The 15,514-nt window shown below is 37.6% G+C and overlaps 2 protein-coding genes across 2 annotated transcripts; both read left to right on the top strand.

Annotated features, from left to right (window-relative positions):
- Nucleotides 1-8,935: 8,935 nt before the first annotated feature.
- On the top strand, nucleotides 8,936-11,206 carry LOC131651268 (uncharacterized). Its single transcript, XM_058920940.1, has 2 exons — nucleotides 8,936-10,718; nucleotides 10,832-11,206. The coding sequence occupies exons 1-2, from the start codon at nucleotides 8,936-8,938 to the stop codon at nucleotides 11,122-11,124; spliced, it is 2,076 nt and encodes a 691-aa protein (XP_058776923.1). The 3' UTR covers nucleotides 11,125-11,206.
- A 4-nt stretch (nucleotides 11,207-11,210) lies between these two features.
- On the top strand, nucleotides 11,211-13,018 carry LOC131651267 (uncharacterized). The gene is made up of 3 exons (XM_058920939.1): nucleotides 11,211-11,865; nucleotides 11,956-12,081; nucleotides 12,599-13,018. The coding sequence occupies exons 1-3, from the start codon at nucleotides 11,287-11,289 to the stop codon at nucleotides 13,016-13,018; spliced, it is 1,125 nt and encodes a 374-aa protein (XP_058776922.1). The 5' UTR covers nucleotides 11,211-11,286.
- The last annotated feature ends 2,496 nt before the right edge of the window (nucleotides 13,019-15,514 follow it).

The raw sequence follows: 15,514 nt of genomic DNA, 5'->3' as shown, positions 1-15,514 counted from the left end.
AGTTTCAAATATAATTGATCATTGTTAAATAGAAATTCTATATAAATGGGGATGTAGCTCAGATGGTAGAGCACTCGCTTAGCATGCGAGTGGTACAGGGATTGATACCCCGCATCTCCAATTTTAAATTTTTAACCAAAAAATTGATCACTATTATTATATAATATTGATTTTAGTATGCTATGTATCATTTTATACCGACCATATTAATTTACTGCATTTTTATCATATTAGTATAATTATTTGTAATTTATAATATAAAATTTGAAAAATTAATATAAATTAAATAATTAAATTTTATTAAAATGATTTTTGTGTCTACTAACTTAATCACCAGAATTTCACTTTTTCAAAGTGAATAAGTGAGATAATCCATCAAAAAGATCACTTACCAATGATTCTTTTCATTTCCTCTTTTGATTTGGCATCCACCAATTAACGGGTTTGAATACACTTTTTCGGCCAGTTTATCAAAGTTGCCGACACACCCAAGCTCCTTACAGACGCAAATTGATTCTTCAAGTTTGATTCCTCTAGGAATAGGTCTCTTTCCTCGTAAGCATATAACACATCGTCAAGTAGTGGCTCTGAGTCCAATACTTATGGAAGATGTCCTAATAAACAGAGGAAGGTCCGAGTTCTCCAAGGAGGATATTCGCATGCGCTTCCTCGGCCAAAGGATTAACTAGGTAAAAGTGATCATCAAAATTCTTCATATTGTCAGAATAAGCTTCAAAGTACCAAAATGTTGCCCCTGGAAAGAAAACCATAAATGTTGCATAATTGGAGTTGTTTTAAACTTTGAAATTCTTTTGTACTTTTTGATGTTTGTTGTTGTTTTCAAGGTAGTTATGATGAGCTCCAGCATGACAGCCATGGACAATAACTAGGATTCAAAAGAAATGAGAAGGTCAGAACCAGCTAAGAGGAAAAGAGAAACCACAAATGCATTCCTACGACATACATGGCAGAAATCTGCATTGGAAGGAGAATTGGTTTGAATATATAAGAACAAAGGCGCTTGAAAACAAAAGGTAGTACGTAGTACAACCACTACGCATGCCATGTAGCAAAAAGGACAAGAGCCGCCTGGTCCTTTGTACCTGCAGTCTTCCATGCTACACCTTGTCCCCCTCCATTGTTTGTACATGGTTTTCATGTTGTGCGAATGAAAAGGAAAAGGAGAGAACTTTACTGATTTTATCTTAGACCTAATTTGATTTACTCTCAAGCACAAAATCCAAGACAAATGGAAAAATCCTAGTTCAAGCACCTATAAAAGCAATGCTAGAAGAATAAAAACGAGTTCAGCATCTGTTAGTAACATTCACTTAGAAGAAACTAGTGAGGAAACTAATTGAGTCAAAATGGAGTTTCTTCTTCTCACCATCTTAAGTGCTTACTTCTGAATCCTGGCGCGACAGAAGTTGTCTCTTGTTGATTATCTAATGCAAGAAGACAAGACGTTTCTCTTAGTTTGTTATTTCTTTTCTACTTTGTATTAAGAATGATTAGCTTAAGGACCAACATTTTAATTTGTACTATGCTCATCATGAGCTAAATTTTTGTTTGTTGAGCAATGAAAAGTTGATATAATGTAGTTTTTATATTAAGTGACGTGTTGTAAATGCTTTGTCTTATCATGTGTTAAAATGCCATAAATTTGTTTATTTGATTGAGCAAATTGAAAAGGATAAAAGTTAGTTGTTGTGAAAGATCCAACAATAAGCGGACTTCATAATAAAAGTGGTTGAAAATAGTAGGATAAAGATGTTCAGTTGAATTTTTTTAGATATAAGAACCTACAACCCTACAACCATAAAGGATTTTCAGAGAAAAAATATACATGTTTTAGGGTTACAATGAGGCTTAGAGATTTGTCCTCTTGTCCTAAACTATAAGCTTTTGATGTTGTAGAGATACACCTTTATATCACTTCTGACCTTTCTTGGCACGACACAGCACATCATGTATACATAAATGAGTATGGTATATTAATGGATCATTTCCCAACATACTTTATATTATTAAACTCAAATCACCTTTTTAAAATTGTTCTACATTAGTTTGCTACTCAAATTAACCTGTTACAATCATATAATCTTTTTATCTTACTCATGCTAATTTACTAAAAAGATAGTTCCTTGCGAAGTTCAACCTAAGTTACCTTCCACTCCCTGTGGGTTCGATATCCTTACTTTTTATCACTTGCTAATTTAAAACGTACATGTATAATTTCATGTGACACTGCACATTTTCAAGCAACAAGTAACACCAATAACATCGTCATCAATCAATATTCCAGGTTTTATTTTGTCAACACTCCAAAAGTTAATAAAGGAAAAGATATAAGTAGCTTAACAACTTAAGATTCTGCTTGTTTCATAATTTGATCAAAGACATACTCACCAAAGTCGAATGCTTCACTAGTGCCTATATGATATAATAATCTAATGAGGGATGTAGTTGTAATACGGTGGGAGAACTGACTTTTTATTTTTATTTTGCAAACAAATGTTACGGTGAGCAAGAGTCGCCACCGACTTTTATTTTATCCAATTTTGGAAAGGCTAAAAGAATAGGAAAGACCTTTTTTGAAAAAGATTGAGTTCGGGGGGTAGGTTATACAAAGGGAAGGTGTAAGCACCCTTTGTATCCATGGTTATCCATGGGCTCTTAATTACTTAGCTCACTTTTGAATTGTTTGATTTATTTGAAAGAGTGTAGTGTGTGTTTAGAAAAACAATTTACTTTTGAAAATGTCTAAAAAGACAATGTTAAAAAACGGGTTGTGCGAAAAACATTTAATTTTTTATGAACAAGCACTTAAGAGTTACCTGCCCTAAGTTCGTGAGGTCTTTCCTATTCTAAAGACTTTCCTTGAGCGGTAGTACTATCCATACCATATAAAGGTAGGTAGTCCTATACATTGGATGTAAAGGGACATCGAAGAGTCATTGAATGATCATAGTGGCTATCCATACCATAAGTGGGTAGGAAGTCCTATGCATTGAATGTGAAGGAAACATGTAAGGATACCTTAGCAATCCGAAGGGACTATCATCATTAATCGTAGGCAACTCGAGGGAAGAGATCATTTTATCGTAATCAACTCGAAGGGACTATGATCTTTATTCCGAAGGGACGATGATGATTTTGAATTGAAGGCAGCATATGCTAAGGCATCCCTACGCTCGAGGGACTTGAACGTTATAATTGAAGGCAACAGACGAGGGGAAACCCTAAAGGTGAGTGTGTGAACAGTATAATGAGTGTGTTAGATTCAGATATTTGATCTTTGAAATTAGTGAGCTAACAGTTAGATTTTAATCTTTCCATGCAATCCTATTAGCATACATCTAAACAGTTTATAGGTGCGGAAAGTAAAAATGCAGAAAAGTAAATCCTAATTACTATTACTTTAAAAAATTTGCAACCTATACACCTTCAGGAATTTAAAAAAAGTAAATGAATAATTAAATAAAAGACGGAAGATTAAACAATCATACGATAATCATTCGAGTTTGAGATGAGGAAAGAATTGGGAGAAAAGATTAAGGTTTGGAAAAAGGTTTAGGTTAATGATTATGCTGATTAATCCTAATTAATTATCTATACTAATTAACCCAATTAAAATAAATTATAAAAGAAAATAAAATAAAATTATGAGAAAAAAATAAAATAAATGGTTACTTAAAAACCAAACCATAATTATTTTTGATATTTTTGTGATTATATTAAACTAAAGGCAAATCCTAATAGAATTAAATTAGTTAAAAAAACATTTAAGTGAAAATTAAAATCTAATCCTAATTGTTATGTTTTTTGATTGGTTGATTTTAGTTTGAGTGGTGTGATAAAAAAAGTTCATAAAATCAAACTTAAAAAAAAAGAGTAACACACAAAAAAGAAAAACATACAAAAGGGCTTGGGGGTGCATCCTGAAAAAAGAGGTACGGTCAGAAGAAGTGCAATAGCCCAGCAAGCCTCACGTCCTTGATCCAGTGTGGTAGAGGTCTGAGTGTTCACCGCGGGGAGCGTCTCTAGGATCCTCAGATATGAAACGAAGCATATCCAACGGCCTAGGTCCCCGGTAAAACGAGAACAAATCCGGTCATTTACGGACGGGCAACCAACCTAGAAATTACAAGGGTCGCTTGACCCCCTGTCTTCAACCTCCCTAAAAGCCCCACTCAGAGACTCAGTGTATCGTGAGACCACGGTCATAGGCTCATCGGCCACCCAATCTAAATTAACCTCGCATTCATAATCAAAGTGAGGATTCGGGGGAACATCCTCCTCGGCTTCGGGGGAACCCCCCTGTTCTTCTTCCTCTTCTATAGCAGAAAGATGCGAGTTCTCGACCTCAATCTCCTCGATCTCTGAGCTGCTCGCGGCCGTGTCCCGCAAACTAGACCATGAACTAGACTTCAAGCTAGATGTCGAGCTAGATCCCGAACTGGATTCGCCTGCATGCAGAAGGAAAAAATGAATTCGACGGTTCATCAAATCCACTCTTCCACCGCAACACAAGTGAAAGGATAGAGCGGCGAGCAGTGAAGCCCCCGACTAAACCCCTTTTCAAGGACATTCTCGTCCACCATCTGAGGACTCACCCCAATTAAACTTAACAAAAAATTAAACACAATGCACCCTCGAGTCCTACGTAATACGGCCGGGGAAACTCCTGAAGGCGTCAGGCATAATCATGAGTAAGCTGAGCTGGAACCGACAGTTCTCGAAGGAAAACATGAAGGCACCGACCAAACCCATGAGTTTGTCGGGCCAAATCATGAATGTGTGGGGCAGTAACAGAAAAAATCAACTAACTAATGAACCATTCCCGGGCATCGCTTGAATAACCCGGGGAGATGATGATGTCTTTGAATCTCACTAAGAGAAACCGCCGACGTAGATGATAAAGGCAGCGGGGACGTATTCTGCAAACCCCCTAAAATCAACAAAAAGCATTTGAAGTCGCAAGATAGGGTCTTAATCGTACCTGTTGTCGACATGATTCAAGTGGCTGGAGCGTGATTCCTAACTGGATGTTGATGCAACCTTGAAATTCTGGAAAGTATCAATCTGGCCGAGCACGAAAACGGAGAGCGAAAAACCCTAAATGAGAGGGTTTAAGCCTTTTTATAGGGAAACGCTCGGAATACGAAACGTCACGTCGGTTGACGCGTCCTCCCTAGGCGCCGCCATCTACCCCTAGGCAATCATTACTCCATTGGTTATCTGCCACGTCAGCAAGTGTTGAACACGCGCGACTCCTCATCTTCCCCCAAGAACGGCTCCATCCGGGCACAACCTACAGACGGGGACCAACTGAACATAGGCCGAGCACTAGCGAAGTCGAAGCTTCCTGCTCGGAAACTCCAACTTGGGGGGCTCTTGTTCTAGACTGGGCCAAGATTCGGCCCAATATACTTTTGGCCCACTTAACCTTAGAGGTCCAAAGCATCCATGAACCCATAAAGGGAAGATAGTGCTTGTCTCCTCGACGACCCGACGACACTGGAGAAAGCTATTTGGTGCCCGGCATGAGTGCTCCCCGCGAGCACCCCACTTGACGAGGACTTACCTCCTCACCTAGACCCAAGTATGTAAAGCATGCTCCCCACAAGCACCTGCTCTGCCGAGGACCCTTCTCCTCGTAGGGTTCCTTCACATCTAACCCACCGAATAATACGGAGTCCACGTGGTCCCTAAAAGATCGCGTCTCCCTTGAACTTCGGAGTGGTTGACCAGGACAGAGGGCACTCGCGCATCTCCGATATTTCCGCCTAGGAAACCTGGCAGTCTCCTAATTGGGCCTGGGAATCCAGCCCAGTAGCGAGATTATGGCCCAGCGCTGGGGACTATAAATACCCTCTTTCACTAGAGGATCAGATATTCATTCTCTTATAACCTTTACCTCCTACTTGCACTCTGATTGCTCATTTTCTTACTTTAGCATCGGAGTACCTTGCAGGTACACCCCCTCCACTTCTCAAAGATCCAGTTCCGTGCAGGCCTTGACAATCCGTCTGATCTGGTACGATCAGTATCAAAATGGTCTTGTGAATATTGTGTATTCGTGGGGCACATATCTGCAGGGGGTGCCTAGTGTGTCCCACTTGCTTTTTGCTGACGATTGTTTTTTATTTTGCAGGGCTAACCTTGTGGAGGTGACTAATCTTATGGAGATCCTTAGAATTTATGCAGACGCAACCGGTCAGGAGATCAATCTATCAAAATCAGAAGTTTACTTTAGTCGAAATATTAGTAGGCCAGCACAGGAGGATCTAGTCAAAGTAATGGGGGTGAGGCATGTCTTGGGCATAGGAACCTATTTGGGATTACCGTCTATGATTGGTAGAAGTAAGAAGGCGATATTTTCTTTTCTTAAAGATAGAATTTGGAAAAGAATCAACTCCTGGAGTGGTCGATCCTTATCTAGAACAGGGAAAAAAGTTATGATCAAATCAGTACTGTAGTCGATCCCGGCCTATACTTGATCCCGGATGGTGTGGTGAAAGATATTGAAAAAAATGCTGAATTCATTTTGGTGGGGAGGTGGTCATCACAACAAAGGTATTAGGTGGATGTCATGGGAGAGGATGACTAGCTTGAAAAGTGAAGGAGGTATGGGATTCAGGGACTTTAAAGCGTTTAATTTGGCCATGATTGCAAAGCAAGGGTGGAACTTTTTGTCGAAACCTAATTCTCTTGTGGCTAAAATCTTCAGAGCAAGGTACTTTCCTCGTTCCTCTTTTCTTGATTCTAAGAATGGTAATAATCCAAGCTTTGTGTGGAGGAGTTTGTGGAAGGCGAAGGATGTGCTAAAGTTGGGGAGTAGGTGAAGTATTGGAGATGGTAGTCGTATTAAAGTTATGCATGATCCTTGGCTCAGTGAGAAGAATAGTTGGTGGCTTAATGGTCCTCAAAAGCAAGGTGCTTATGATCTTTTTTCAAAGATCTTATGCGACCCGATGTAAAACAATGGGATGTGGTTAAGGTGAATCGAGCTTTCGGCAGGGAGGAGGCCGAAACTATTCTTAGAATTCCTTTATTGGAGGATGTGGTGGAAGATAGGTTGATTTGGCAAGAGAAACAAAACGGTGATTATAGTGTGAAATCAGGGTATAGACTATGGCGCAGGATGCAAAGTAATATTCGCCACTATGCTACTGAAGGAAATTGGAGTAATCTTTGGAGTATTCTAGCGCCTCCCAGAGCTAAGCACTTGTTATGGCGAATTGGTAGGGATTGCCTCCCGACCCGTTCAAAACTCCAACAACATCATGTTCAATGTCCGACCTTATGTCCTTGGTGTGAGTTAGAAGATGAAGATGAGTGGCATGTGTTCTTTGGGTGTTTTTCTACTAGTCAAAGTTGGCGGGCAGCATATTTGTCATCTATTATAGAATCCCGTTTACATACCTTCCGCGATGCTAAGTCACTTATTTTTTATGTTTGTAGCCGTGAGGACCGTAGGGATGCGGGTAGATTTGCGGTGTGCCTTCAGATGCTCTGGAGAAGTAGAAATAATGTGGTATGGCAAGATACTCGTGAAGATCCTATGCGGATTGGTCTACAAGCCTATCACAATTGGTACGATTGATTTTTAGTCAGATAGAAGCAAAATCCTTCCGGTACTACTATTAGTTCAGAAGTTTGGGTTCCGCCTACGGCCAACCAAGTTAAGTGCAATGTTGACGCAACTTTCAATACGGTATGTGGTACTACTAATAGAGGATAGTGCTTTAGGGATCATGTAGGGAGATTTATCACAAGTGGAGTAGCTTGGGATGTGTGTTCTCTTTCCGTCATTGAAGCTGAAGCCACCGCTTTGAAGGAAGCAATCCAAAATGCCATCTCTTTTCATCTATGTCATGTTATCTTTGAAAGTGATTGTCAAATTGTAACTAAAGCTATTCACACTAAAAATGTAAGTAACTCTGAGTTTAGCCTTATTATTAAGAATATTCAGAATTTGTTGCTTCTCTTTTCGAACTTTGAGGTAAAGTTCATTAAGCGCCAAGCGAATTCGGTCGCCCATACTTTAGCAAAGGTGGCCAATTCTTGGTCTAGGCGTAGTTTCTTTAATATGGTACCTCTTTGTATTGATCTTTGTTTAAGGAATGAAAGTCGTTAAGTTTGTTTCTGTCAAAAAAAATAAAGATGCAAAGTATGTCATTAATAATTAATGAAGATTTTAATTATATAATTAATATATATTATCAATTATGTTGTAACTAATAATGATTTAAAATCGAAAATAATTAAGTATTAATTTTTTATTATTATAATTATTAATTATAGTAGATTCATAAATATAAAAAGTTTAATTATATTAAATTATTAAATTAATTAAAATAATTGATTAATATTATTAATATGAGTAATTGAGCCAAGAGAGAAGTAAATAGTTCACATAAAAATGCAAATGACTTTTCATTTCTCAATGTCATTTGCAGAATTTGAAATTTTAGCATGGTCCAAGAAAAAATGCAAAGAAAACTAAATTTATGGCTTATGGGTGGTTGTTGTATGCAATAAGAGAATTTCTATACCGTGTTTACCTAAAATTTTTCCCATGATTTGGTGGATCCCACACACATAACACACAATCCCGCCCACTCAGTGCTGCATTGCAACGTTCCTCCTTCTCTTCTCATTTCTTCAATTTCATTCTCACAAACACTCTCCGAATGCGAATCAGTTTCTAGAACCTTCTTCTTCTCTCCTCACATTCATCTTCCATTCCCATCTTTCACTACACCGAAACAAAATATCAACAAATTTGTAAGCATCTTCTTCACTAAAACTAATTACGATTTCTATGTATTTCTATGTATTACTTGTTGATTGAGTTTGACCTAGAAGTTTTTCTAACGAGGTTTGCTGACTTGTTTATTTTTTATTCCGGTTTCTATAGTTGATTATGATGGACTCTGAGGCTTCTGATATGCTCAAAATTTGTGATGGCGGTCATAATGATGGCAACTTACATGATAAACGGCTCGCATCATGTAGTGGTAAACTTGAGGGTTCTGCTAAGAAGAGGCTGTTTGATAACAGTGATTCCTTGCATATTTCTATTAAGAAATCAAAGGTGTCCTTGTATGATGATCGCGATGAAGATGGTGATCCGTCGTCGGATATAACTAAAAGGCTGGGAAAATCAGTTGATACATCATTTTCGATGTTGAAGAAAGATCTTGAATTTGTTGAAAAGTCATTTGCGGAATGTAAAAGGAAGAGGAGAGAAGAAGAGAAGAGATTAGAGTCTGTAAAGAGAGAGATTGAGGAGTGTAGCAGAGAGCTTGTAAATAAGAAGACGCAATTTAGTTGTGTTAGAAGGATTAACGAAGTTCATAATAAACTGCAGGGGAAAATTGAAGGATGTGTTAAGGATTTTGTAGCGAAGGAAGCACAACTGTGTTTGATAGAGGACTTGATTGGCGAGCGCAAGCAAGAGCTTAGGGTAAAACAGATAGAACTTGGTCAAGTCATGAATAACATTTCGAATGAGAGGGAATTTGATGGACGACTTGAAAGCCAAATGAAGGGGCTGTTGGATGATTTGTTGTTAAAACAGAAGCATTTCGAAAGGCAAGCCATGGAGCTTGAATTAAAAGAGAAGAAACATGAAGGGCTAGTGATGAAATGGGAATTAAAAGAGAGAGAGTTTGAAGACCAGGTGAAGGAGCTGGAAACTAAAAAGAAGCATTTTGAAAGCCTGTTGAGGGAGCTTCAGTCAAAAGAGAAGGAAAATGAATGCCAAGGGAAGGTGTTGTTGGATGATTTGGTATTAAAACAGAAGCATCTTGAAAGCCGAATCAAGGAGCTTGAGTCAAAAGAGAAGCAACGTGAAGGCATAGTGATGAAATGGGAATTAAAAGAGAGAGAATTTGATGGCGAAGTGAAGGAGCTGGAATCTAAAAAGAAGCATTTTGAAAGCCAAGTGGAAGAGTTCCAATCGAAAGAGAGACAATTGGAAGGAAAAGTTAAGAAAGTTGATTTTAGAGAGAAACTACTTGATGGTCGAGGGAAGGAGTTTGATTCGAAAGAGGCTGAATTCGAAGGCAGAGTGAAGGAGCTGGAATTAGAGAGGAAGCAACTTGATGGCCGAGTGAAGGAGTTTGATTCAAAAGAGGCTGAATTTGAAGGCCGGGTGAAGGAGCTAGAATTAGAGAAGAAGCAATTTGATGGCCGGGTGAAGGAATTTGATTCAAAAGAGGCTGAATTCGAAGGCCGGGTGAAGGAGTTGGATTCAGAGAAGAAGCAACTTGATGGCCGAGTGGCGGAGTTTGATTCAAAAGAGGATGAATTTGAAGGCCGTGTGAAGGAGCTGGAATTAGAAAAGAAGCATTTCGAAAGCCGACTGAAGGAGCTTGAGTTAAAAGAAAAGCAATTCAAAGAACAGATAAAAGAGTTCAAGTCAAAAGAAGAGGAGTTCAAAATTCAAGCGAAGGCGTTTGAATCAAAGAAGAATGAATTTGAAAGTCAAGTTAAGGAGCTCAATTCAGAAGCGAAGCAATTTGAAAGCAAAATCGAGGACTTCAAATCAAAAGAGAAGCAATTTGAAAGGAAAGTTGAGGACTTCAAATCAAAAGAGGAGCTATTTGAGGATCGATGGAAAGCACTGGAGTCAAAAGAGAGACAATTTGAAGGACTAGTAAAAAATCCTGAATCAAAGCTGAATAAATATGGGGAAAAAGAATCAGGTAAATATTCTTATTTATCTACTTTGTTGAGATAATTTCATTTCAACTGTTTCATTTAATAATGGTGATAGTTTCAATAACCTGATCTACATATATGCTATCTAAATATGCAGCTACATCTTACATGGATGATGAATCAAGTCCTCCCATTGATGAAACAAGTTTGCAGTTGGTCTCCTGTGAGCAATCTGACATTCTAGCTAATCTGAGAGAATCATCGGATCCAGCAGAATTGAAGGAGCTGGAATTAGAAAAGAAGCATTTCGAGAGCCGACTGAAGGAGCCTGAGTTAAAAGAAAAGCAATTCAAAGAACAGATAAAAGAGTTCGAGTCAAAAGAAGAGGCTCCGGTACTAATGGCGACTTCATCCTTAGAAATGGTAAGTCTCTCTCTTCAATTTTATTAGAGTAAATTTCAATTGAATCCTTTTAAGAGTAATATTGTTTGAAGTGTTTTTAATTTTGTACTTATTTTCTAGGATACTGAAGAAAATAGACAACCTGTAAAGCTCGGTGTCAGCTTATTGGCTCTTAGGAAACTTAATTTGAGTGAGGAAAAAAAAAACCTCATGCAGAACTCTGTATTTTATGATGTTATAAGCATACAAAATAACAAAGAGAGTTCGGCATTTTTTATTAAAATGTTCAGTGATGTTTACGAACCAACAAATAGAAGGTTTGTATTTAACAAAAACGTATCTTTTTCTTTCTGTGCCCACGAGGTGGCAGATGTGTTGGGTATTAAAAATAGCGGGGTTAATTTCACCGCCCCTGCTGCAAAAAATGTTCCTGAATTTGTTTATGACCTAATGAAAGGATGTGGTTTAGGTAGTTCTAGGATAATCTCTACAACAACCATTAAAAAGCTTTTGAGTCAAATGGATGTAAATGACGACGAAAGTAGATTTAATTTTAAGAAACTCTTATCTTATTTTTTGATCGAGATATTTTTAATACCCTCCCCGGATTCCAAGAAACCGCGTACGTCGGCCTGGGAAATGGTAGAAGATCTTGATGCATATGAAGAAGTGAACTGGGCTGAAGCAATCACTGATGACCTACATGTATCTTTTAATAAGCTCAAGAACGCAATGAAAACAGGGTTGGGAAAACAACATAAATTTAAAGGGTGTGCGCCAGTTTTCGAGGTAATTGTTAATTTCCATTTTTTTATTAATATCTTATATTTCTCACGTGGTTTATTTTTTGCTAATCATATTTTACTTAACTAATGTTAGGCGGTTGTGTTTGAGAGAATACCTTCCTTAAAGCCAAAGCCATCGTCTTTTCCTTACCCGCCAATTCAAAAGTATGAGTCTAAAAGGAAGGATTGGAAACCGTTAGAAACTATGGAAGCCTACGAGGTATTTTTTTGCACTCTTATCATTGTATCAACTGTTCGATGAATACATTTTGTTCGGTACCTTATATGTATGTATAGTGATAGAGATCCGAGTATGAGAGATATGGGAAAATGGTTATATGGTAAATAATGAGTGGGGTAGGCAGCTTAGTTGGCAAGTTTGTTATGCTTCTTAGGAGTATATAGAGTGAGGTGAGGGAGTGTGAGATTGTTATGGAAGTTTATAGTTTGTTTTGGACAATTGGCTTTTTGCCTCTGTAGGACATTAGGATATTCATCCTCTTGCATTTACCTTAGAAGTAATACACTATTTCCATATTTGTGCATTTTAGTCCATTTCTTCTATATTCTGTAACTTGTGGTTTTTCAGGTTCCTAACATATAGGCCCAATCATCTTAGGCCTAAAAGAAAACTAGAACATCCTTTGAAATGTATAACCGCTCATTGAATAGAGCCACTGGTTCTGGTTAAGAATTGACATATTCTATTTATCAATTTTTTTCCTTTCATTTTTCAGATTATACCATGTCCATGGTGTGTGGCAGCCAAGACAGAGGAGAATAAAAGTTTGACGGAGGATGTGGCGGCCAAGACGGAGAAGAATGAAAGTTTGACCGAGAATGTGGCGGCCGAGATGGAGAAGAATGAAAGTTTGACGGTGGATGTGGCGGCCGAGACGGAAAAGAATGAAAGTTTGACGGAGGATGTGGCGGCCGAGACAGCGAAGAATGAAAGTTTGAAGAAGGATGTGGCGGCCGAGACAGAAGAGAATGAAAGTTTGACGGGGAATGTTGCCTCTTTATCCTTGGGTGATGCACTTGCTCTGTCTCCACCTAAGCCTAAAAACCGAAGGAAGTTAGATCCGCCTCCACCTCAGCCTACAATACCAAGGAGGTCATTAAGAAAAAAGACAATACCTCCTGAGCTCAAAGACTAACTTTCTATTAATCTATTAATTGTCCTGAATATCCTTGGAACACTACTTTCTGTCTCTTCTTGATGAGTATTTCATACCCCTAAATTCGTAATTTTGTTTAAGGGGCTATTTTACATGTTTATTTATGTATTTAACTATGTTCATTTTGTAGTATTGTACTGGCTACAACAGAAACAATAGAAGCCTATAAGTATCACTTATTTTACTAGAGTCTCTAGACACATGCGTTTATGCACTTCATTTGTTTTAAAAAAAACAGAAACAATTAGCTAATCTGAGAGAATCATCGGATCCAGCAGAATTGATTTTGGATATAATACGGAACCCCATTCATCCACTTTGATAGAAAGGAGACAATGATGTGATTATTGATGACATATGTATCTATCTGCTAGAACAACTGATGAAAATCTCACCAGATATTAAACCTCGTGTAAGAGAAGAAGCATTGAAGCTAGCACTTGATTTGAAAGCAAACATGAAAGAAAATGTTGAGAATTCTTTGGTAGTTCTCGGTTTTCTACTGATTTTGTCAGTTTATGGATTGGTGACTTCTTTCAACGAAGACGAAGTTTTGGAGCTTTTTGCATCTGATGCTCAGCACAAAGCTTGGAAGCTGTTTAGAACCCTGAGTTTTGCAAATTAAGCTTCTGGTATGTTAATTTTATATCCTAATTGGAGAATGTTGAATCTTAGAACCATGTTCCTAATATGATTTGCAAGTATTTCACACCCGTTTTCAAAATTTGGTGTCTAATCCTATTTTGAATTATTTAGTCCAATCTGTATAGGATTTTTTGTTAACCATAATTTATTTGATGTCTGTTTTGATAAATTTTGATGAAGTGAAATTTTCTTGCAAATTGCAGATTTTGCTGAGAGACTTAACAGGAGGAAGCAATTTAATTCTGGTCTCAGGTGTGCATGTTACTTGGCTTAGAAGAATCAACTAGTATTGTGCTAAAAAACTTAATGTAAGGAAATGTGGTAATAGAAACATGCTAACATTAACACTACTTTTGTTGGGTACATATTTTGACAGGACTATGTTTCTAGCTCTTTCAAATATCTAAATGTAAAGAATGAAAAACCATGATAAATTTAATAGAATTATCTCTATTTCTTAGACTCTTTATCTTCTATTTCAATTTTTTAAAGGCTTAAATATTTTTGTATTCAAGTGTAACTTGACTGTTGATTTATTATTTTTCTAAGAAATGATGAATTCTATATTACTAAAGTTTTGATTGTATTAAGATATATTAAGTATATGATTGGTAATGAGTTTGGAACCTGTTTTCACATCCCAATCTAAAGAATGCACAAGATGGATGAAGATGAAGAGATGGAATTCGGAGAGGAGAATGATTTTGTAGGTGGTATATGGGAAGGTGGTGAGTTCTACTATCGAAAGCGTAAAGAGAAACAATCTCAAACCAAAGACGATGTTCTCTATGGAGTTTTTGCTGATTCCGAGGACGACGATCATGGTAACTATTCTAGTAGAAAGCAAAGGAAACATGACCTCACTAAACTGCTTATGAGTTGGGCTCCAGCCATTCTAATTCATATGATGGTTGACACGATGGAGATCTTCTTTGTATCATTGTTTGTGCTTAAATCCAAACTTTGATGAAGTTACAAAATGGTATTTGGGCTGGAAAGAACTTATTCCAAAAGAACTCTTGGCTAATGAAAGTATTCAAATATAACCTCAATTGCGGTCTTGATATGATGAAACATTCTGCTGAAGGTGTGGACGTGGTGCAACCTGGTTTGAAGGAGAAGGTAAGCTATATCAGGGTAAGTGAGCCGAGGAAATTTGAGACTCGGCAGAAAGCAGCAGCCTCTGCTCGATAACAGGCTGCTGCAAGCTTGGGCTCTGCTGTCAATTCAGATGGTGTGAGTGAAATGAGTGTGGATGAACTCATTGAGGCCTATGCTCGGGATCATGATTTACTGTTCAAACTTAAACATGGTAGAATGCACAACGGTCATCAAATATATGGGTTTCACAATGTCAGCATAGTAATCGACTCTCTAAATCAAAAGGTCTATGCCCAAAATGAGGAAACATGGTCTTTAGAAACTCTTGAACGATTGCTAAGAGTTACATAATATATGGTTCATTTTGTTTCAAAGGAAACCATTCATGTTAGTATTGAAAATTGAAGTTGCGCGTGTACTTGTTGCATTATTGTGTCCATGTAGTTATAAACATTGCAGCTCTCATGAAGCTCAAGGAAACCATATTAAGAAATAATTACTCAAAGTCAAATGCAAAAGCTGACATGATGAATTTTGTGAAAAAGGTGCAATACAATTTTTCCTTTGTTATCAGGAGCTCTATTCAAAAGAGAAGCAATTTGAAAATGCTGAATCATCGGATCCCGCAAAACTGACGTTTTAGTTTTATATCCTAGTTTGAGAATGCTGAATCTTAGTACCATGTTTCAAAATTTGGTGTCTGATCCTATTTTGAACTTATTTAATGTA

Source organism: Vicia villosa, linkage group LG2, assembly GCF_029867415.1.
Source record: "Vicia villosa cultivar HV-30 ecotype Madison, WI linkage group LG2, Vvil1.0, whole genome shotgun sequence".
Lineage (NCBI taxonomy): Eukaryota > Viridiplantae > Streptophyta > Magnoliopsida > Fabales > Fabaceae > Vicia > Vicia villosa.
This window is presented reverse-complemented; position numbering and strand designations above follow the sequence as displayed.